General features: G+C 38.7%; 1 protein-coding gene across 20 annotated transcripts in view; it reads right to left on the bottom strand.

Moving 5' to 3' along the window:
* Positions 1-24,196, bottom strand: part of MAPK10 (mitogen-activated protein kinase 10) — a 374,268-nt gene that overhangs the window by 139,056 nt on the left and 211,016 nt on the right. For all 20 annotated transcript variants that reach the window (XM_055589015.1, XM_055589012.1, XM_055589011.1 and 17 more), the window contains one exon: positions 20,854-21,023. In XM_055589015.1, the coding sequence (XP_055444990.1) occupies positions 20,854-21,023 (170 nt within the window). The remainder of the gene's footprint in view (positions 1-20,853; positions 21,024-24,196) is intronic.

Below are 24,196 nucleotides of genomic sequence, written 5' to 3' on the forward strand. Positions count from 1 at the left end.
GGGCAAATGAGATGACTTTGAATTAGTTTTCCATGCTGCATAATAATTACCCCAAACTTAATGGTTTAAAATAACAAAAATTTATCATCTCAGGGGTTTCATGGGTCAGGATTCCAGGCATGCATAGCCTAGCTGGACCCTTTGCTCAGGATCTCACAAAGCTGAAATCAAGGTGTCGGACAGCTGAAGGAACTTTCTAGATCTCAAGGTTCTCTTCTGAGCTCACATAGTTTTTGGAAGAAATCACTCTTCTGTGGCTGTAAGACGGAGGTCTTTACTTTCTTGCTAGCTGTCAGCCAGAGGCTCCTATCAGCTTCTAGATGCCACCTCCAAGTCAGAGGCTTATTACCCACTTACCACATAATGGCTCACTCCTTCGAAGCCAGCAGGAAAACATCTCAGTCTCCTAAGAGAGTCTTACAACCTAATCAAGGAAGCGATAATCCTATCTATCACCATTGTCATACTTAAGTGACTAGACGTAAGACACAGGTTCCATCTGCTCCCAAGAGGAGAAGGTTATACAAGGGTTTGACTCACTGGGGGTTACATCAGTGTGTATCCACCATGGACTTGCTATGACTGAATGTTTGGTATCACCCAAGTCCATGCATTGAAACCCTACGCCCTAAAGTGATCATGTTAAGAAGTGAGATTTTTGGGAGGTAAGGACAATTCAATGAAACCATGAGGGATGACCTCATAAATGGGATTAGTGTCCTTCCAAGAGTCCGGAGGGACCTTGCTTCCTCTTTCATCAGGTGATAACACTGAGGAGAGAGCCATCTGTGAACTAGGAAACAGGGTCTCATAAGACACTGAACCCTCACCAATGTAGACAACCTGACTTTGGACTTCCAGCCTCCAGAACTGTGGGAAATAAATGCCTGGTGTTTGTAAACCAGCCAGTTTACGGTATTTTGTAATAGCAGCCTGAGATGACCAAGACAGACCTCAAATCAGAACGCTGTAGCAGTGAATTTAGTCATCCAGATCTTCTTGCTCATCAAGTTTTCACTCCATTCTTAATCAGTTGCAGTTTCTGACACAGAACAAGGACAAAGGGAAGCTAGCCAGCTGGGATTTAATTGTCCCATGGGAAAAAACAAAACTCAATTATGAAAGGGTTGCAAGCAAGCTATCAAGAAAATAACACAAACTTCATCCTTCTGATGACCCAGATAATATAGCTAGATTATTTTTTGTTTTAGGACTCCTAATTAGGTCAATATTTTGAAGCATCAATAGGCAGACCCAAATATAAATATAAACTGCCCAGATTTGGCAGATCAGTTGCTTCCAAAGACTCTCTTACCAATCCTGCCCTTTTGAAGCCCAAGGATAGGTCAAGTCTGAAATATACTGCTGGAAATGTTGTTTCTCCATCTGTTTCAGTTATCAAAAATGTTAAAGATTCCAACCAAAAAAAATCAATTAATATAATAAATGACATATTTGCTATTGTTAGTTACTTCATTGAATATAATTTTTTTCTCAAATTCAGCTGTAGGATTTTTCTTTTCCTGGGAGAGAAAAAAGAAAAATATGGCTAGTTCCTTTAGTTTTTAGAGGAAGTTCATTTTCTTTCTCATAATTTTTTGCCATAGTTAAGGATGGAATTTCAGGAATTAACTATCTACTATGCACCCAAAGATTGTGCTGGGCACTTTTTATGCTCCTCTACTGACACTGAAAACAAGGATCAGAGATTTTAAGTAATCTACATGCAGTCACTCAGCTAATATATATGGGGATGATGTTGTGCCAGTTCAGGCAGATTTTAAACCCAGATTCCTTTGGTGTTTACTTTTTATCTAAAAACTGTCATTCAAACAGAAGGGAACTTCAGGTGGGTGATCAAAGGAACTCAAATCGTGAGGCTAAAGAAATATGTGAACTTGGAGGGAATAATTTTTTCAAGCATAGACCTTGAAAATTAAAAAGCAAATAGAGACTTCCCAAGAAAAATGTGTTTTTATTTCAAAGCAAGTGAAAATCGGAACCATCCTTTTACATTCCAAAGGACTGTTAAATAGAGACCTTTCCTTTCTCTTCCTGGAGAAGATTCTTCATATTACGGACATTAGATCTCTCACTCTCTTTCTCCTGCCTTCCCCACTTCCCACACTCTGTCTTAGAAGGAGGAGGTTGCAGCTGTGTCGCATTTCCTATGCGAACTCTAAGATTCATAATTTCTTCTTGTTTTCAAAAACCCATCTGCTTATACAGGATAATATTTGGCTTTTATAGCTTAACCCTGAAAGGGGACATTGGTAACTGATGCAGTTGTTGCTATAAGTAACAATATTCTGCATCAGATCTAGAAACTTCTTGTTTGCTTTCAGGACAAAATAAATTATTATAGATATTAAAAACTTAGAATGAGATGTAAAAGAAGCAGAGATCTATGAACATCATTAGACAAGTCATCTGCTATGGACATGGTAGCAGAGTCTGTTTCCATTCCCTGCCTATTATCATCCTATTTACCAAAAGAAAAGCTATTAATTATAAAGCATTTCAACTAATAAGCTTCATCCTCCTCAAAGGGCAAAGAAACAGTTGTTCAGTCCCTAAGTTGTGTCCTACTCTTTGCAACTCCATGGACTGCAGCACACTAGGCTTCCCTGTCCTTCACTATCTCCCCTGGAGTTTGCTCAGATTCATGTCCATTGAGTCCGTGGCAATTTTATAAGCACTGCTCTGTGACTAATGCTATTCTCTTTTGTCCCACTTTTTCTTTCAATTGCCTTTTCATATGTAGCTGCATGGTCAAAAGACTTCTTTGTCCATTCAGATCTCTACCTCTATTTGAGAGTAAAGCAACGTTAGTGAAGAAATGTTGCACAATATATCGAAGATGCTTCTCTATAAATGAAAGAAAAAAGCATTTTTCTCAATTTTACTCTTTAATGAAGAATTATTATCTCTGTTTAAAGCTAATCCCATAAGCATCGTCTTGTTTCCTCAGAAATTGTTCTCTAACAGATATGTTTTCACTTGCTGGTATCTTCGGGCTCTCTGCCTCTCTCTGTTCTCTGGGTGTCTCTCAGCCACCTCTTTGTGCCCCCACATCTCTCCATCTTCACTCTTCCTTTTGTGCATCTGTCGCTGGTTTCTCTCTCACTATTTCTGTTTCTACATCTGTCTCTATCTTCTCTTACTTCTCTAGACTTGTCTCTCTGCTACCCACCTTCCTCGCCACACACTCAATCTCCAGCATCCAGCATTTCCCATCAGATGGGGTACACAGATTTTCCTGTTTTTAAAAATACACTCTTCCCTTGATCTGTGTAAAGCAAGCACTGAACACTCAAGACTGCTCCTTTGCAAGCAAATTTTAGGGGCAAGGAATCCACAAAAGAATTGAGAAGGTAAAGCTGAAAAACTCAAAGATAAACCTTTAATAAGAGAGTGCTTAAATGAAGTCGCAAGTGCCAAACCAAAGAGGAAGAGACCCACGAGAACTTGCCGTCTTTGTCATTTGGTTACTGGGAACTTAGCAAAAGCAGTTCCCGCAGAGCAGTGTGCACAGAAGTGGATTCCAGTGAGCTGGGGAGTAAACAGGAGATGAAGAAGAAAAAACAGCAATAAATACTTTTCAAGTGTTTACTCTAAGCCAGGACTGTGCTAGGCCTTAGAAATACAATTGGGATCAAGTTTGACAGTCTCTGCCTGTAAGAGCTTCTATAGTCAAGTGGGAAATGAAACACCACAAAGAAACAACATAAATAGGGCATGATGATGATTTGATAAAAGAAACATGGAGTGGTGTGGAAGCATATCAGAGAGGCACTGACATTAGATTCAGGTGGGTGATAGACATTTAGGGTGGGAGGCAGGGGGCACGATGAGAAATGTTCCTTTTTTTGTCTTTAGATGAAATTCTCTGCAGATACAATTATGGGGCTATGGCAGCCATCTTGTGACCATGAGGGACAACTCTGAGACTGAAAACCTACATGCTGTGGATGGTAAAGGGAAAAGGCAGAAAGCACCTAGGCTGGGTGCTTGATGACATTTGTTGGGCCTCTGAATTAAACAATCTTGGAAATGATATACCCAGCAATAATATACCTTATTGTTTAAGCTATATTTATATTTTTTTTAAATAATAATAAAAATAAATAAAATAGGGCAAAGACTCCAAATCCTAGTCCCCCTCCTCTTCTTGGGCACATGGCTAGATGATATTTTCAGCCTCCTAAACAGCCTTGTAACTGAGCTCTGGTCACTGGACTGTAAACAGAGGAAAGCACACCACTTTTGGGCCTGTGCAATAAGAGTAACTCCATGCTTTATCTCCTGCTGTTGTCTGGAGACCTTAGATGCCACAAGATGAATATGACAGAACCTTCATCAGCATGGCTCCTCTGATCACTGAATAGATGACTCACCCTTTTAACTATAGTTAATAATTCAGTTCAGTTCAGTCGCTCAGTCGTGTCCAACTCTTTGCAACCCCATGAACCACAGCACGCCAGGCCTCCCTGTCCATCACCAACTCCGGGACTTCATTCAAACTCATGTCCATCGAGTCAGTGATACCATCCAGCCATCTCATCCTCTGCCGTCCCCTTCTCCTCCTGCCCCCAATCCCTCCCAGCATCAGAGTCTTTTCCAACGAGTCACCTCTTGGCATGAGGTAGCTAAAGTATTGGAGTATCAGCTTTAGCATCATTCCTTCCAAAGAACACCCAGGACTGATCTCCTTTAGAATGGACTGGTTGGATCTCCTTGCAGTCCAAGGGACAAGTTGCTAAGAGAGTAGATCTCATAAGTTCTCATCACAAGAAAAAAATTTTTGTAACAATGAATGGTGACAGATATTAACTAGACTTACTGTGATGATCATTGCTAAATATACACAAATATAGAATCACTATGCTATATATCTGAAACTCATGGCAATTATACCTCAATAGAAATGTATATTTGAAGTAGATGATTAAATATACATTATATCAATAAAAAAAGAAACAAGGTGTAGCCAGAACAATATAAATGTGGAAAACATTAGGGACTGAACTGTGAAAGGAAATGAAAAGCCAAAGTTGGACGAACATTTAAAGCATACAAATATTCGAAAAGTAGAGAAAAATTACTCATAAAAGAGATAGATAATTCTTTGTTAGAGAAGCCGGAAGGGACCAGGAAACAGTTGGCTTCAACCCAGTTTAACATCACAACCACTCACCCACCAGCCAATAATATTCATGACACTTGTCCTAGAGTCATTCCATTGTTCCCAAATTTCTCGCATTTTGACCCACTTCATACCGGTTTTTGGCATTTGACTCCATTCCCCCTTTAGAATCTCCCTCTCCATAGGATTTAGAATTAGTACCTGCCTTTTTGCTCATTTTGCTCTGGCTCCTGATTCCAATCTGCCTTCGGGAACTTTGGATTGATTTTTCTTTCACTATCTTTCTGCTGCTGCTGCTGCTGCTAAGTTGCGTCCGACTCTGTGCGACCCCATAGACGGCAGCCCACCAGGCTCCCCTGTCCCTGGGATTCTCCAGGCAAGAACACTGGAGTGGGTTGCCATTTCCTTCTCCAATGCGTGAAAGTGAAAAGTGAAAGTGAAGTTGCTCAGTCGTGTCCGACTCTTCGCAACCCCATGGACTGCAGCCTACCAGGCTCCTCTGTCCGTGGGATTTTCCAGGCAAGAGTACTGGAGTGGGTTGCCATTGCCTTCTCCATCTTTCTGAGCATTACACTATCAAATACAGTTCTCCATCCAGCCAGTCCCTTAGCAACTGGCCATGACCCAGACCAGCCAACACTAATGAAAACCAACATGTATGGGCTACTTACTAAAGTCAAACACTATGTTAACTAATTTAATTTGTTTTAACAACAACCCTGTACATGCATATTTCTACTATCCCCATCTTCAGATGAAGTAACTGAGGTCACACATGGGTAAGACTGAGCCTAGATCCCAATCAGGCGGTCTGACTCCAGAATCTGCTTTCTTAACCACCATGCTGCACTTCACGTGCTACTCAGTTCATCCAATTCCAAAGGGCAGGTTTTGAAAATTCCCAGCTTGACAATCAAAGTAAGACAACATTCAAGAAGAATTAAATGAATACTTACTATTTCCAAACATTAAAAAGAAGTAAAGAAACAAGGGCTGAAAAAGAAGTTGGTGGCTTATTAACCATTTAGGGGTCAATGGTAGCCTTCTCTATAGCATCCTACTCCATCCAAGGGGGTGATGGTACTAGAAATGGGGCTGTCTGTGGCATGAGAATTTAAACAATATGTGAGGCCCTAAATGTAGACTATTTTATCCAGAAGTTTGATGATGAAGAAAAGAGAGTCAAGAGGCAGAAATCAGGCACATTCTAAATAATGTTTTTTACACAAGAATTAAGTGGGAGGTCTTCAAGGGTCTGGGCAGAAGAAGCTACTGGAGAAGAGAGAGTTGAAGCGAGACAGGGAACTACTGGCAGACCCCAGAGGCAAGGAATGAAATTAAGAACCCTGGTGGGCGCCCACCTCCAGAGTTCCTCACGGAGGAACTAATTGGGAGAGAAGACTGCAGACAGAGTTAGGAGGTGGAAGGGGAAATTGAGAGCTCACAGGCCTGACTGAGGCCATCTGTTTTCTCCAGGAAGTAGGAGGCAAGCCTTCCACCAAGAATAGCGTGGGTGAAGTGGAACCAGGAGCTTGCAATAACGGTCATAAAAGGATTGTAAGGGCCACCATGGGAAATGGGATAGGGGGCTGATGAGACACGTAAGTAAAAGGATTGCTAAGCAGCATCAAGGGCCCAGCTGAGGATGAAGCTTATAAACTTCTAATGGAGGAAATCAGCGTGATTATGTGTTTTCTCCAGCTGGGCTCAGGCTTTGGCAGGAGGAAACAGCTCGTGGAGCTGCCCAGGATGAGGGTTTGGAAAACAGAGAGCTGCAGGAGACAGAGAGGGAAGAAAATAGACAGCCTCTTATACAGTCTTTGAAATTATTTTCATGGCTCCAGACTTAATAGGAAAAATGTTAATCTAGCAGGAGGATGACAGAGAACAGGGAAACCTTGAAAGACTGACATCTGTAAGGACATACAGGGAGAGAAAGAAGGTACGAGAAGGAACAGCATCAGTGTGCGACAACAATTTGACTTTTAATTTCTCTCTGCTCCCTATTCCTCTCCATTTTCTTATATTTCCCCACCAGGGAATTATTTAACCTCCTAAATTTACTAGATTTCCACTGCATACTAGATACTCTTCAACTTCTATTTTTGCTAGGTAAATTGAGCCTCTCTCATTTGTTGCTGTTCAGTCACTGAGTCATGTCCAACGCTTTGTGACCCCACGCACTGCAGCACCCCAGGCTTCCTTGTCCTTCACTATCTCCCAGAGTTTGCTCAAACTCATGTCCACTGAGTCAATGATGCCATCCAACTGTCTCATCCTCTGTCGCCTCCTTCTCCTCTTGCCCTCAATCTTTCCCTCTTTTCCCTCTTGCCCTCAGTCTTTCAAAGTTTCTCTCATGGATCCAAAGTTCATTCATTCAATAGCAGCTCAGGTGTGGTGTGTGAATTAGGAGCAGGCAACTCCTTGGGGTACAGGGGACCTCCACAGGGCACACTGCTGGGAGGCTAAAGGGCAGCCTGGGTTTCAGCCCCTACACTTCCCTCATCTATATGCGCTTGTGCAGGGCATCCTTCCCCGGCTATATTTTCCAGTCCCAAGTGAGCCCAGTGAAAAAATGTTCAAAATATATTCAGCATTGTAGCTCTCTGGATTGGGAGTACAATCTTGATTTTATGGACAGATGTATGAAAATCTTCTATGGAAACATTTTTAATGATGAACATAGACAAAGAAGAACACAGCTAAGAGGTCTCTAAAGTCCATGTCTTTAAACGAAAGAAGCCCCATGTCATATGAAGTGGCTAAATTCCCTCTCTGATGGTGACTGACGACCCCATCATATCGAGAAGCTTAAAATTCAATGGTTCAAAAAAAAAAAAAAATTCAATGGTTCAGTGCTGGATTCAAAATGTTGGACATGCAAAGTGCAAGTCGCTTGACAAGGTCAAGTATTTCAAATACATTTAACGAGTCCAGGAATAGAGAGCGGAACGAGGGAATGACAGGGCTGTCTCTCAAACTTCTAAAAGATGTCTTCCTTTGTCCTCAGCTTCCACATTCAAATCCGTGATTAGCAAGACAGCTCAAACTCTATAAACAGAATAGGATGCTGGAATGGGCCAGAAGCATGACTCTGCAGAAGACAGGGGGCCAAGTACCTTCCCTCGGAGCTTTATAAAAAGCTCCTTGAAGCCTTAGTATTTTTAGTTACCAAATTTATTACACCTACCTGCTCTCCATTTTTTTTAAGTCATATTAATCTACAGATAGAATGGAAAGATCTCTAAGACCAGTAGCTCAGCATAATCAATGAAATCGGAGGAATAGCAATTGCCATCTGTTATTTGTTGTTGTTCAGTCTCTAAATTGTGTCCGACTCCTTGCAACCCATGGACTGCAGCCCATCAAGCTTCTCTGGCCATGAGCTGTTTCAGGCAAGAATATGGGAGTGGATTGTCTTTCCTTCCCCGGCTGATTCTCCTGACCCAGGGATCAAACCTGTGTCTCCTGGTAGCAGGCAGATTCTTCACCATTGAGCCACCTGGGAAGCCCATCTATATTGAGCATAATTTAATCTAACCAAAGACATTGTCTCCTTTCTGTGAAGAATGATGTTTTTTTCCGAACATGCAGGATAGTACAAGATTAATCTTTTAGGGATTCCCTGGTAGCTCAGACAGTAAAGAGTCTGCGTGCAATGCAGGAGACCGGGGTTTGATCCCTGGGTTGGGAAGATCTGCTGGAGAAGGAAATGGCAACCCATTCCAGTATTCTTACCTGGAAAATCCTTCCTGGAGGAGCCTGGCAGGCAATAGTCCATGGGGTCACAAAAAGTCTGACATGACTGAGCCCCTTCACTTTTTCACTTACATTTAGGTTATAGTTTATATATGTATATAACCATGAATGCCCTCTAATCCAAACAATCAGAATGTATCTAGCAAAAAAGTACATGAAGCATAAACTAATTTTAGCTTTGCAATGAAAATACCTATTGATAACCTAGAAGACACATCCTAAAAGAAATAAGAATTAGTGTCACTTAAACTCTTAATCTTTGGAATTGAAGTAGAAACTGAAAAAAAAAAATAGTTCATTTGTTTATTATTAATAGTTTTCCTGATAGGACATTAGCATTTATATCAATAACTGATTTACAGAGACGACTCAGTCATGCATAAGTGAATAAATATCTATGGAATTTAAATGACTACTTATCCCTTCTGCCAACAAAAATGTTTCTCAGCTACAAACTCTCACTGTCCATTTTAACAACAGGGATATAAATTAATTGCAAGTTTATTAAAGAAAGACAGGATTCAGAATAAATGTCCATAATACATTGCAAAATTAAACATAGTTTTAAGATTATATACAAGCTATGCCATCATTTATTGCACTGGCAATTATATAAGTATGGACATATGTACTTTATGGTTAACACACAGAAATATGGAACTTGTATAATGTTTTCCCTAAAAGCATGCTGCTACAAAACTCCTCTACCCATGGTTTCTCAAAGTCCACCTTTTCTCAGTGATGGAAAAAAGGTAATGTGTATAAGTCTTAATCACTAGTCGAGTAATAGAGCAAGTAAATATTTGGGGCTTATGCTAGGCAACAAGGCCAAGAAAAACAGTGAAATATAGAAGGAGAATACAGTGTCTAATTCTGTCCTATTACACCATCACAACCTCAACTGTCTTGCCAATACAAAAGGCAATATTTGAAGCTCGATGCGCCTTATACCAAGAAGGTTGTGATTAAAAAAAAAAAAAAAAAAAAACCACTACACACAGGAGACTATATTCAGTATCCTGTAATAAACTATAATGGAAATTTTTAATTAAAAAATAAAAAAGAAGTTTGCAATTAAGGGTCTACGTTGTAAAAATAATGGAAAATAACAGGGACACAAAAGTGTGCTGATATTCCAGATGTGGATCAGAAGGCAATCATGTCCCCTAGTCAGAGGCTAAATGGAAATGTGTGAGTAACGCTGCATTGTTTAGTATAATGGCTCATTAGGAACTCTAAGAAGAAAAATGCACTACAGAATCAAAAGTGATGTTTCCAGAAGCAAAATAAAACCATCATCTGGGACCCACTGATCAGGCCTCTTTTGTGTTATTCAGGAAGCCTGATCACCCTCTGGATGGTCTCACTTCATACCATCAACCTAATTACCATAAAACATTTCTATCCAAATTCTGTGCTTCAAGAAGGTTGGCAGACTCTGTGTCACCATGTTGCAAATTTAAAAACTAATATTTAAAATTTGTGTAAATATTGTAAATATCCTTGGTTAACTGAAACTCAGATTGAAAGACAGGAATGAAAAGGTTCAGAGGCTTTTCCTGACTCCATTATGGAGCATGACATAAGTCATTTTTTGCATCCCATATTCTCAACTACAATATGCAAACAATATGCACAGTCTAAGCAACTCTTACAATCAGCCATCTTGGGTTATATGTGTTGACCTTCTGCAATTTTCCATTGATAGAAGAGTAACATTGTCCACCTTCCTTGAAATCTACTAAAATTCATGACAACATCAGATTTATAAGGCAATCTCATACATCTAATTTGTTTTATGCTATTTGAGTCCTCTGAGATACCAATGTCTCCATTTCACAGCTGAGTACAGATGAGTTCTGAAAGACTGAATGATAAATACTATCACTGATAAAGCACAATGGGAAATTCAATTATTCTGACGTGTAAGTATATTGATAATTATAATGACTGAGCATGATAATATGAGGTATCTTAAAATATGTGTAGGGCTTCCTGGGTGGCTCAGCAGTACACAGTCCACCTGCAATGCAGGAGATGCAGGAAATGAGGGTCGATCCCTGGGTTGGGAAGATCCCCTGGAGGAGAAAATAGCAACCCACTCCAATATCCTTGCCTGGAAAATTCCATGGACAAAGAAGCCTAGTTGGCTACAGTCCCTGGGGTTGCAAAGAGTTGGAGTCAGACATGGCTGAGCACACGCACACACAAACAACAACAAAAAAATCTTTAATTGAATCAATAGTATTTAAATGTGCAAATATTTTACAGAATTCAGATAATTTACTTAACTTCCATCCCAATCTCAATCAGCAATAAATATTGAATATCTTTCCATCATACAACCTAACATTGCCAAGGTTGCAACTCCTTTGTTTTGGTGTATATCTACAGATATTCCTTAACCTTTGCCAGTCATTTTGTAAATGTGTGCCATTATTTCAAGGGTGATTAAATCAGAGTCTAGATAAAAGAGCATTCATCATCAAGATGAGAAAAGCTGCTAAAAGCATCAGTGAGTCAATAACATCTTTTTTAATAAAAATGAACATTAAAAGGGGGAGACTTTCCATAACTCACATTTTAAAGCACATAGAAGCTACTATAATTTGAAGAAAATTCCAAGGGTTTTGATGCTCTAATAATGTGATTTGATGATTATCAGTAATTATTTTAAGCATCTGAACAAATTCAGAAATTCTTGGGGGGCTGGTTCTTGGTTGTCTTGGTTTGGTTTTTGATGAGAGCTCTGGCCTACCCACAGTAATTCTACTTACTAGGTGTTTCCCAGGTAGCCCCTGTGAGTGCAGGAGGCACAGATTCAATCCCTGGGTTGGGAAGACTTCCTGGAGGAGGAAATGACAACCCACTCCAGTATTCTTGCATGGAGAATTCCATGGACAGAAGAGCCTGGTGGGCTACAGTCCATCCAGTCGCAAAGAGTTAGACATGCTGAGCACTGAGGATACAACTCATCATTATTATTATTATTATAAGTACTATGTGGAAATTGGAAGGCAAAGATTCAAACTGTGTTCCACAATTTAAAAAAGCCATGAAGAAAACCAGCAAATTATGTTCCACAATTAAAAAAACAAATCATGAAGAAAACTCCTTTTCCTTTTATCTCTACTAAAGCACAGGGGAGATCTTCAATCAACTTAGGTTGTATGCCTTATTATATCATCACCCTTAAGGAGATTCTACTTTGAGGCATATGATAACCATCTTCCCTAAGAATTAGATGGATGCTAAGTCTCATCTATCTTTTCCATCACTTTTTTTTCTTCTTGAATTAATTTTTATTGGAGTATACTTGCTTCACAATGCTGTTAATTTTACAGTATAGCAAAATGAATCAGCCAACATATACACATAATTCCTACTTTTTGGATTTCCTTCCCACTCAGATCACCATGTTGCATTAAGTAGAGCTTCCTGTGCTATGGTATGGTCTCATCACTTTAAATCCTATTTGAGGGTAAACTAGGTTCCAATACATATGTATCTGTATACGGCTACAAAAATAATACAACTACAGTTTCAGATGCTGAGCCAAGAATGGGCCCACGAGATAAAATGCTGTAACTGACTTCGTTTTCCGCATCACAGTGTTTCTTACAGAATGTTTTCTATCCCTGTCCTCCTTCCATGTAGATCACACCCATATTAAATAGATTTTAAAAAGCCACAAGTACAGGAACTCTAGACAATTTTTCAGTCTCCGTGCAGTTCAGTCACTCAGTCGTGTCCGACTCTTTGTGATCCCGTGGACAGCAGCACGCCAGGCTTCCCTGTACTTCACCGTCTCCCGGATCCGTAACCTGACCAGGGTGATAGGACATTGCTAGGCAGGCTCGCTGCACTCACCAGTATCCACTTATCAAAGGAAGGTAACGAAATAAGAATACATGAACACACGATGTTCTGCTGAACACGTTTGGCAACTTAAATCTTAGATGGTTTATCTGCATGGGAGCTTATTGCTATAGACCACTGATTGAAGGACAATCACCAGAAAGGATTTTTTACATTTTTGTAAATTATGTAAATTACATTAACATATATGTATGCAATATGTTATAAATTATATATTTGTTATATATTCATTTCGTATATACACATATGGATATGTATCTAATTTAAAATTGATTAACCCACTGCATTATTACCAGGGCATCTTATGACTACAATTACTTCTATTTCTATGTTCTCCTGTTCTAATTGGACTTTCAGGAAAGTTTAGTTAATACACAGTGTATAATAAATATTTAATTTTCTAAGTATACATTTTTATAATAAGCCACTGTAAGTCTATATTTTTTCAGCATTCAGTGTACATCTTTGACACAAATATCCTGTAAAAGATCATCTTACAAAATTGCATTAGGACTGCTTACAAGTTGATTACAGGTAGATAATAAAGAGGGGTTTCCCAGGTGGCACTAGCTGTAAAGAACCCACCTGCCAATGTAGGAGGTGTGGGTTCAGTCCGAGTTGGGAAGATCCCCTGGAGAAGGGAATGGCAACCCACTCCAGTATTCTTGCCTTAAGAATTCCATGGACAGAAGAGCCTGGTGGGTTACAGTCCATGGGGTCACAGAGTCAGACACAACTGAAGTGACTTAGCACACATGCACAGATGATAAAACAACCTCAAGAAGGAAAGAAAATGTCATTTAAAACTGTGCAATCCATTCTTTTCGATTAAGGGGCAGATCAAACTTGGCAAGTCTTCTGTGCTGAACTTGACTGACCTGAATTTTGCCACCATTTCACTGTCACTTTAAATCATCTTTGCAGAAAGAACTGAGAAAATAGACATGTTTTCTGGGTTTGACAAGCAACAGCAGAACTGAAGTAAGAGAAGATAATGGACTCCCTGCTGTTGATTTCTTCCTACATTCAGTTTTTGTTCTGGAGCTGGTAGTAGACACAATGCTAATGAGATCCTCTTCTGATGATTGAAAAGATGTTCTGAAATGATTTGTTCATCTGGCTCCTGACTATTGTTGTTAAAAATACATTTTATACATCACTTTATGATTCCCCACCTAGGAAGCCACAGAGGACTTCTTTGTTCCCATGGAGAAGGAAAGTCATCAGTTTCTTTTTGTTTCAATGCGTAATATATTTTCCTCAGTGGTAGAAAGAAATTTTTCATTTATTCTAAAGATTTTATATTAGCTTTTATTTAATGATTCTAAATAATGACATATTTGGTCTATTATCTATGGTGAATGAAAAATAGCATGGTAATGTCGAATTCCTTTTGAAAATGCTTTAGTACTGCCTATTTATTTTCCTGATAGTAAGTAAGCAATGAAGCCATTCAAAGAGAGGAAACAACATATAAAAACCAATAAAAAGTTTAAGGTAATGGGAACAGGAGAAAGGATAATCCATTTTAAACAAGTTAGGAGAATGGAGATTCTGTGACATAAGTACTAATATATCAACAGTTCACTTGAAAAGCAAAATCCTTCTTATACATATACACAGAATTTTATAGTGATGTATGCCAAAATGAAAAAAAAATTGATGATGAATTTCCCATTTGGAGGAGGAGGAATTGGTTCCTCCATGTCTTATTCCTGTTCTAAATAAAATAAAATAAATCATCTGCTTCACACTGTCTGCCTTCCACCTCCTTCTGGGGACCTCAGACACTCCCAGTTTCTGATTTCTCCCAGTTACTCTACTCAGGATCATGCATGTGTGTGTGCTAAGTCTCTTCAGTCATTTCCAACTCTTTGCAACCCTACGTGGGACATTCAAAATATGCAAATCTGAGTTTTCATGAACAGAGGAAAGGTGTGGATTTTGCAATCATGTTGGGAATAAATGTGTTTTTGGTGTAGAGAAGTGGATGAACTCACCATTGACAAAAGGTAACAGAAAAAAAAATTAAATATAAGAAAGGTAGATAGGACAAATCTACAAAAGTAGATCTTCCAGAAAAACAGCACATCACAAACCCAAATTATAATAAGTAAACAGAGATAACTCAAAGTTAGGTTGAGGAAGAGGGACAAGGAAGAGCCAACTATATCCACAGAAGGGAATGTGCTGGAATTGTGTCTGTGCATGTGGTAGAATGGTATTGGAAGATGATGGACAGGAATACCTTATCCCATTTCTGCCCCTTCATGTTTATCTTTGCTACTTTTATTTTCCTCTAATCTCAGGAAATTCCAAGGCTAATATTTTGGAATTCAGGTGTCCTTTTATTGACAAGTTTGCTGATAAAGCTGTCGTTAATTTTACTGATTTTACTGGAGTAAAAATTGTACTCAAGGACATTTTATTTCCTGAAATTTGTTTCAATTACTATACTTAAGACCTTGTATGATTTCATTTCTGTACAAGGAGAAACAGAGGCCCAATGTATCCTATAAAGGGCTTCCCGGGTGGTTCAGGTGATAAAGAACCTGCCTGCAATGTATGAGACCCAGGTTCAATCCCTGGGTAGGGAAGATCTTCTGGAGAAGGGTATGCCTACCCACTCCAGTAGTCTTGCCTGGAGAATTCCATGGACAGAGGAGCCTGGTAGACTACAGTCCATGGGGTTGCAAAACCTCGGACATGACTGAGTGACTAACACTAGCAACTAGCTAATGCCCTATAAAAAATACTACCAAACTATTAGTTCTAGTAGATTTTCAAATGTTTCTGGGACAATCTGTTAACTTCTTGAGCAAAATGGTGCTTTGGGTCTATTTTTTAATCTTTAAAAATCTATTAACTTCCTCTTAATACTACTCCTGATTTTTGTGGTAGTTTTATTTGAAAGAAAGTGAAATGATTCCAATGAAGATTGTAGCATCCAAACTGAGGGTCTTGGGGAAATTTTCTCATGTTCTACAACTTTACATTTTAAAAAGGTATCCATGAATCATTCTACTTTCTCCATCTGCTATTTCTCCTGCTTCACAGGAATTTTTGTTTCTGTTTTATTTTCTATTTTACTTTGAAAATTCTTCATGGATGCAGTGACCTCTTAAATGGGGTTCCTACTCTCCAAGGTGGCATCCAAACCACAGAGTAGAATGCAGAAGAAAACATAAACATGTAATCTAGAAAATAAATTAAACCTTGTGCTGCTACATTGCGTTAGTCGTGTCCGACTCTCTGCAATCCTATGGACCATAACTCACCAGGATGCCCTGTCCATGGTATTGTCCAGGCAAGAACACTGCAGCGGGTTGCCACGCCCTGCTCCAGAGGATCTTCCTGACCTAGGGATCGAACCCACATCACCTGTGGTTCCTACATTCCAAGCGGATTTTTTACTGCTGAACCACAGGGAAGCCCAAATTAAGCCTTACTAATAATTAATAAACTGTGGAAAATTCTGAAAGAGATGGGAATACCAGACCACCTGACCTGGTCTGTGATTTGTTGTGGTGAAACCTATATGCAGGTCAGGAAACAACAGTTATAACTGGACATTGAACAACAGACTGGTTCCAAAAAGGAAAAGAAGTATGTTAAGGCCGTATATTGTCACCCTGCTTATTTAGCTTATATGCGGAGTACATCATGAGAAACACTGGGCTGGAGGAAGCACAAGCTGGAATCAAGATTGCTGGGAGGAATATCAATAACCTCAGATATGCAGATGACACCACCCTTATGGCAGAAAGTGAAGAAGAACTAAAGAGCCTCTTGATGAAAGTGAAAAAGGAGAGTAAAAAAGTTGGCTTAAAGCTCAACATTCAAAAAACTAAGATCATGGCATCCGGTCCCATCACTTCATGGGAAATAGATGGGGAAACAGTGGAAACAGTGTCAGACTTTATTTTGGGGGGCTCCAAAATCACTGCAGATGGTGACTGCAGCCATGAAATTAAAAGACACTTACTCCTTGGAAGGAAAGTTATGACCAACATAGACAGCATATTAAAAAAGCAGAGACATTACTTTGTCAACAAAGGTCCATCTAGTCAAAGCTATGGTTTTTCCAGTAGTCATGTACGGATGTGAGTTGGACTATAAAGAAAGCTGAGCACTGAAGAACTGACGCTTTTGAACTGTGGTGTTGGAGAAGACTCTTGAGAGTCCCTTGGACTGCAAGAAGATCCAACCAGTCCATCAAGGAGATCAGTCCTGGGTGTTCATTGGAAGGACTGATGTTGAAGCTGACGCTCCAATATTTTGGCCACGTGATACAAAGAGCTGACTCATTTGAAAAGACCCTGATACTGGGAAAGATTGAAGGCAGGAGGAAAAGGGGATGACAGAGGATGAGATGGTTAGATGGCATCACTGACTCAGTGGACATGAGTTTGGGTAAACTCTGGGAATTGGTGATGGACAGGGAGGCCTGGAGTGCTGCAGTTCATGTGGTCACAAAGAGTCGGACATGACTAAGCGACTGAACTGAATAATTAATATTGGTCTCTCCCAAGCACATTTCATCCTCCTTACATTGGTCATATATAATCTAGGGTAAAAGATGCAACTTGGAAGGAAAAAGGGAATTTCACAATTTGGGGACAGTTGACAAAGGCACTCTGAACTCCTTTGAAAATATAGTTCGGTGTGTCTGCTTTTTAGGAGATTTATAGCAATCGTCTTAATAGTAGAATATTATAATGTATCTATTAGTGTTAATGCCACAACAAATCACCACAAACTTAGCTGCTCAAACAGCATAAATTTATTATCTTAACAGTTCTTCAGGTCAGAGGTCCTACATGAGTCTCACAGGGACAAAGTCAAGACGTCAGCAGGCTGAGTTCCTTTCTGGAGGTACAGTAGAACAATCTGTTTCCTTGCTCATTTGGGTATTGCTGGCAAATTTCAGCTCCTCATGGTTGTGTGACTGTGATCTCCATTGTCTTGCTAATTGGCAACTGAGGGCTATTCCCAGCTTCTAGAAGCTGCCCTACTCTTTGTTTCATGACACGTTTCCTCTGTCTTCAAAACCAGCAACAACAAGGCAAGCCCCTCTCATGTTTTGAATCCCTATTCCCTTCTCTCTCCTTGCATCTCTCTTATCCATTCTTCTGTCTTCCGTTTCCATTTTCAAGAATTCATGTGATTACAATGGTCCCACCTTGATATTCTAGGATAATCAATCCCCCCATTTTAATGCCCCCTTCATCTTAAAGTTATATGGCAAAAGTTCCTTTTGCCAAATAAGATAACATACCAAGAATTCTGGGGATGATTTGAAGGGCCATTATTCTGTCTACCACACTTTGAAATTGTTTTGTGCAACACAGAAGTTCACCTGCAACCTTGTGTGTGTGTGTGTGTGTGTGTGTGTGTGCGCGCACGCATGCTCAGTCACTCAGTTGTGTCCAGCTCTTTGTAACCTCATGGACAATAGCCTGCCAGGCTCCTCTGCTGATGGGACTTTCCAGGCAAGAATACTGAGCTGTTTGCTTTTCCAGGGAGTCTTCCTGATTCAGGGGTCGAACCCACACCTCTTACATCTCCTGCATTGGCGGGTGATTCTTTACCACTGTGCCACCTGTGACATTCTGTGTCACAAATTTGTTGACCTGCAACCTTGCACCACAATAAATAAACATTAAAAATGAAAATTGACCTAGCTTTTAAAATATCTACACAATGAAGTTTTGGCCCATTATTTTAAAATGTTAAAATATTCCATCTTTAAATTGCAAAAACAGCGAATGATTGACATTGGCAAAGACTGAAATTCCCTGGGTGAATTTCAATAAAAACTTTGGTATATTTGATAAATGAGGTTCGAGCACTAGTAAATGACTTAGTTGTATACCAGCCAGGCACTTCTGCCATTTGCATTGACTAACCAGTGTTCTTGCCTGGAGAATCCCAGGAACGGGGAAGTCTGGTGGGCTGCCATCTATGGGGTCGCACAGAGTCAGACACGACTGAAGCGACTTAGCAGCAGCAGCAGCAGCAAGCATTGAGAATGAGCTTAAAATGAGTTGTCAACATGAAGTGAACTATTAAAACTTCTACCACATGAAAACTGCACACAAATGTTTAAAGCAGCTTTATTTATAATTGCCAAAACAAAAGCAACCAAGATGTCTTAAGAGTAGGTGAATGAATAAATAAACTATGGTACACCCAGACAATGCAATATTATTCACTGCTAAAAATAAATGAGCTTTCAATCCATAAAAAGACTTGGCAGAAACTTAAGTGTATATTACTAAGAGAAAGACAATCTGAATAGCCAATCCAATCTTCTGTTGGATTCCAACTATACATTCTGAAAAAGGCAAACTATGAAAACAGTAAAAAGATCAACTGTTGCCAGTGGTTGAGGATATAGAGAGAAATAAACAGGTGGAGTATATTGGATTGGCAGGGCAGTGGAAATACTCTATATGATACCATAAAAATGGATACATACCATTTTACATTTATCCAAAGCCATAGCATGTATGACACCAAGAGTGAACCCTGCTGCAAACTATGAGCTTTGGTGATTATGATGTGTGAGTGTAGGTTCATCAAGTGTAATAAATGTACCACTCTTGTGAAGGATGTTGATACGGGGGATACTATGCATGTGTATGAGCTAGGGATTTATGGGAAATATCTGAATCATCCTCTTGATTCTGCTGTGAATCTAAAAGTACTCTTAAAAAATAGTCTTAAAAATAAATTTTTTAAAAAGTGAAGTGAACCAGATTTTAGGATCATCTTATGAAATATGAAAAACATATATATATCAAATGAGAGGGGAAAAAGTATTTTTAAAACAAAATCGAGAGCTTCCCTGGTGGCTCTATGGTAAAGAATCCTCCTGTCGATTCAGAAGACACAGTTTCAATCCCTGATTAAGGAAGATCCCACATGCTGTGGAGCAGCTAAGCCTGTGTGCCACAACTATGGAGCCTATGCTCTAGAGCACGTGCTCCACAACAAGACGAGCCACACAGTGAGAAGCCCGCAAGCCACTACTACAGAGCAGCCCCTACTCGCTGCAATGAGGGGAAAGCCTCTGTAGCAACAAAGACCCAGCACAGCCAAAAATAAATAACAAAATAAATAAAATTATTTTTAAAAAAAAGTTTAAAATAATGTTTGTTTCATCTTCATCTCATTCATCTCTTAAAAGGGATATTTGTATTTTTAAACAGATAGCTCTACTATAGCTTTAATTTATACAACAAATAAATATATTGTTATAAGTAAATATCCCTTATAAATAAATATCAATATGCATGTATACTTATAATGCATGTCCTAAATTTTTACTTATAGCTGTGAGCCACAAAATTGAAAATTACACTAAGAATTTCACACTAAATATATTTGGTTGCTAAATTACAAGTTAAAACTACAAAATAAATGCTTACCAATCTGGTATCATCACTTTTGCAAGAGTTTTATAACCAGTAAGTTAGATCCTGAGTTGTCATCATTTCAATTTGCCACTCAAAATGTCACAAAAAGAATGGTTACCAAGGAGCCCAAATCTTTCCATTTTGGAAATACTCAACAAACATTTTTTTAATACCTCTTTTCTAATAGGCAACTGAATTTTAAACATTAAACTTTAAAAGTCACTGAAACATTTGAGATCTCATTTATACTTCTTCAGAATATAGAATTCTACTTCTACAGAGTAGAGAATTTTATTTTCTGGTTATCTGAACACATATTTCCTCATTTCTTGCTGTGAAAACATCCAAATAAGATTTTTGAAATGCTTTAGCAAAACCTCTGGTTTTCTTGGTTCCTCTATGGCTGTTGTGTAATGGATTTTTTTTTTTTTTTTTGACTAGGAAAAAGCTAGTCACAAGCAAAGATGTACATATTGTTAACCAATGGGTTGACAAATTTCTAATAATGTTCATAAATTTATTTTTCTTTGGTAGAATGGATATTTCCCATCTCAAGTCATACTGTTTATTTGTATACATGTGTTTGTGGCTAGTCAACATATACAGCTGTTTCCCTCTAAAAATAGAAGTTAAATCCATCCTACTTACCAGACTATTCCCTGAGCCCCAGAGCCAATAGGCTTTAGATTCTGATAGCGTTTGAGAACCGTGAACGTTGAGTCTCCCACTTCCACGCTATAGAACTGGTTGTCAACTTTGCTTTTGCTCATGTTGTAATGTTTGGCAATATATGACACATCCACTTGTTTATCGAATCCCTGTGGAAAAGAACAACAAAAACATGAGACAAGTGAACATCCAGAATGGCAATGAGCTGCAGAGAAGCCTGTTCTTTCGATGATTACTAATACTGTGTCATCTGTGGTCATTCTATAAACCTGCATTTCACACAGGAAAAAATATCAATTAGCCCACACATGATAATCTGGAGTAAAAGAGCTTAGAAATGTGCAAAGAAAAATTTGTTTTCAATGTTAAAACTATTTATGATAAAATATTCTTAGATCTGCCTCATCTTTTCTGAAATGTTTCACTGAAACCATTTATTTATGCAGCAAACACCTACCAAGCATATACTGGCCCCAGAGACTATGTTAGATATTAATAGGTCAAGGATGATCCCTGATCATCTGTTGTAACAGCCATATGAAGAAGAATAAAAGAATGTATTCAGGTCTTCCCTAGTGGTCCAGTGGCTAAGACTCTGTGCTCTCAGTGCAGGGGGCCCAGGTTCAATCCCTGGTCAGGGAACTGCTCTCAGATGCCACAACAAAGAGTTGGCATGCCACAAGTAAAGGTCTCACATGTCACAACTAAGACCTGGCACAGCCAAATAAATAAACTAAATTTTTAGAAAAAGAGCAATGAGGGCTAATTTGCCTTAAAAAAAAAAAAAAGGTTGTATCTACATCCTTTTTTCATAAAGAAATGAGATACAAAATAATGCATAGCTTTAATTTGGAAACTGATTTAAATACTGTTGACTTCTTTTGCTCTCAATAATACCAAAAGTGCTACTATCCTGCATTGAAAGATTTTAGTCGCTAACACTGTTCTAAAATACCACATGACAGCTTTTTTATTTATTTCAAGCTTAGATTTTAAGTATCTCAACTGCTATATCTTTCATTTATCATTAAGAGAAATTTTATTCATTATATTTAGCAATTGAAGAAATTGCTATTTTGAATCATGATTTATGAATATATATAATGTAAATATCCATTATCCATGATCATTGTTTATGCATAAACAATCTTACATTGCTTTCTATGACATTAAGTAGTTTGATTCTGTAGTGAGAAGGGACGTTACAGAATATTATCCAGCTTCTTCCTTGTGGCACACATTGGTGGATGCCTACCCAAAAAGTCATTAGTTTCCTTCTTGCAGGTGTTGTTCAGGTTTTGAGCACACACATGCTCCATGGGTTCCTTCCAAGTTGCAGCACTTGACAACTGAACAGTCTAAACCAGTGGTTCTCTTTAGAGGTGGTGCCAACCCTTAGCAGGCATTTGGGAGACCTGTGGGCATGTTTTGGTGTCCACAATAACAGGAGATGTGGCTTATCAGCCAGTGCTACTGGTCTACGAGTGGGACACTCCCCACTCACAGTGAACGGGACATTCCCGCACAGTGAATAATTTTCTACGTACCTTACAATTTTTGAGCATGCCAAAGTTTTAACTAGTAAAAAATAAAACAAAACTGGTTTTACTGCTCTGAGCCCAGAATCTAAACTAAAGGTCTTTGTATGGTTTTAACATACACTGACCTCAGAAAATCTAATTCTCACATAATATGAAAGAAAAATTAAACCTTCTCGGGCTCTGAAATTCTAGCTGATAATAAAACCATTTCCCTAGACATTTAAAAAAATATTTTTAAATTGGAGAATAATTGCTTTACAATATTGTGTTGACTTCCACCATACATCAACATGAATCAGCCATAAGTATATATATGTCCCCTCCCACCCCATCCCACTCTCTAAATTGTCACAGAGCACTGGCTGGAGCTCCCTGTTCCTGTACAAAACTTCCCACTAGTTACCTATTTTCCATATGGTCGTGTATATATGTCAATGCTACTCTCTCAATTTGTCCTGCCCTCTCCTTCCCCCGCTGGGTCTAAAATCTGTTCTCTATGTCTGTGTCTCTATTCCTGCCTTTTAAATAGTTTCATCTGTATCATTTTTCTAGACTCCATATACATAGCTTAATACACCAAATTTGTTTTTCTCCTTCTGACTTTCTTCACTCTGTTTAACAGGCTCTAGGTTCAGCCATCTCACTAGAACTGACTCAAATGCATTCCTTTTTGTGGCTGAGTAATATTCCATTGCATATATCCTTAGACATTTTGGCATTTCATTTCTAATTAAAAATTGAAATGGAAGTACAAACTAATTTACCTAGTATGCTCTCAGAAGAGGGGCAAGCAGCATCAATGATGCAAATGAAAAGAATACAATAGGGAACTGTGCAGACATGGTGGCAAAATCTACGAATCTAGTGCAAGAATCTTAAGACCTCAGACAGACTTGAGACCAGAATACTCGTGACAGAAGCAGTCTATGACTGGGATGCATATGCTAGAAACAATCCAGTACCAATGCACACAGACTTCAAAGAACAGAGTGGACTATATTAGGAATCTAGGTTGTTTGGACAGACTGAAAATTCAAGTCATTTACAAATACAGTGATGAAAGGTTTGAAATTCAGGAGGCAGTCTATGAAGCACAGAACAGAAAATTAAACAAGACTATTAAGAATCAGAGCATTTATCTCTGGGCTTTCTATTTTGTTCCATTGATCTATATTTCTGTCTTTGTGCCAGTACCATACTGTCTTGATGACTGTGGCTTTGTAGTAGAGCCTGAAGTCAGGTAGGTTGATTCCTCTAGTTCCATTCTTCTTTCTCAAGATAGCTTTGGCTATTCAAGGTTTTTTGTATTTCCATACAAATTGTGAAATTATTTGTTCTAGCTGTGTGAAGAATACCGTTGGTAGCTTGATAGGGATTGCATTGAATCTATAAATTGCTTTGGGTAGTATACTCATTTTCACTATATTGATTCTTCCAATCCATGAACATGGCATATTTCTCCATCTATTAGTGTCCTCTTTGATTTCTTTCACCAGTGTTTTATAGTTTTCTATATATAGGTCTTTAGTTTCTTTAGGTAGATATATTCCTAAGTATTTTATTCTTTCCGTTGCAATGGTGAATGGAATTGTTTCCTTAATTTCTCTTTCTGTTTTCTCATTATTAGTGTATAGGAATGCAAGGGATTTCTGTGTGTTGATTTTATATCCTGCAACTTTACTATAATCATTGATAAATCCATGCACATATGGACACCTTATCTTTGACAAAGGAGGCAAGAATATACAATGGAGAAAAGACAATCTCTTTAACAAGTGGTG

The sequence above is a fragment of the Bubalus kerabau genome, chromosome 7, assembly GCF_029407905.1.
Source record: "Bubalus kerabau isolate K-KA32 ecotype Philippines breed swamp buffalo chromosome 7, PCC_UOA_SB_1v2, whole genome shotgun sequence".
Taxonomy (NCBI): domain Eukaryota; kingdom Metazoa; phylum Chordata; class Mammalia; order Artiodactyla; family Bovidae; genus Bubalus; species Bubalus kerabau.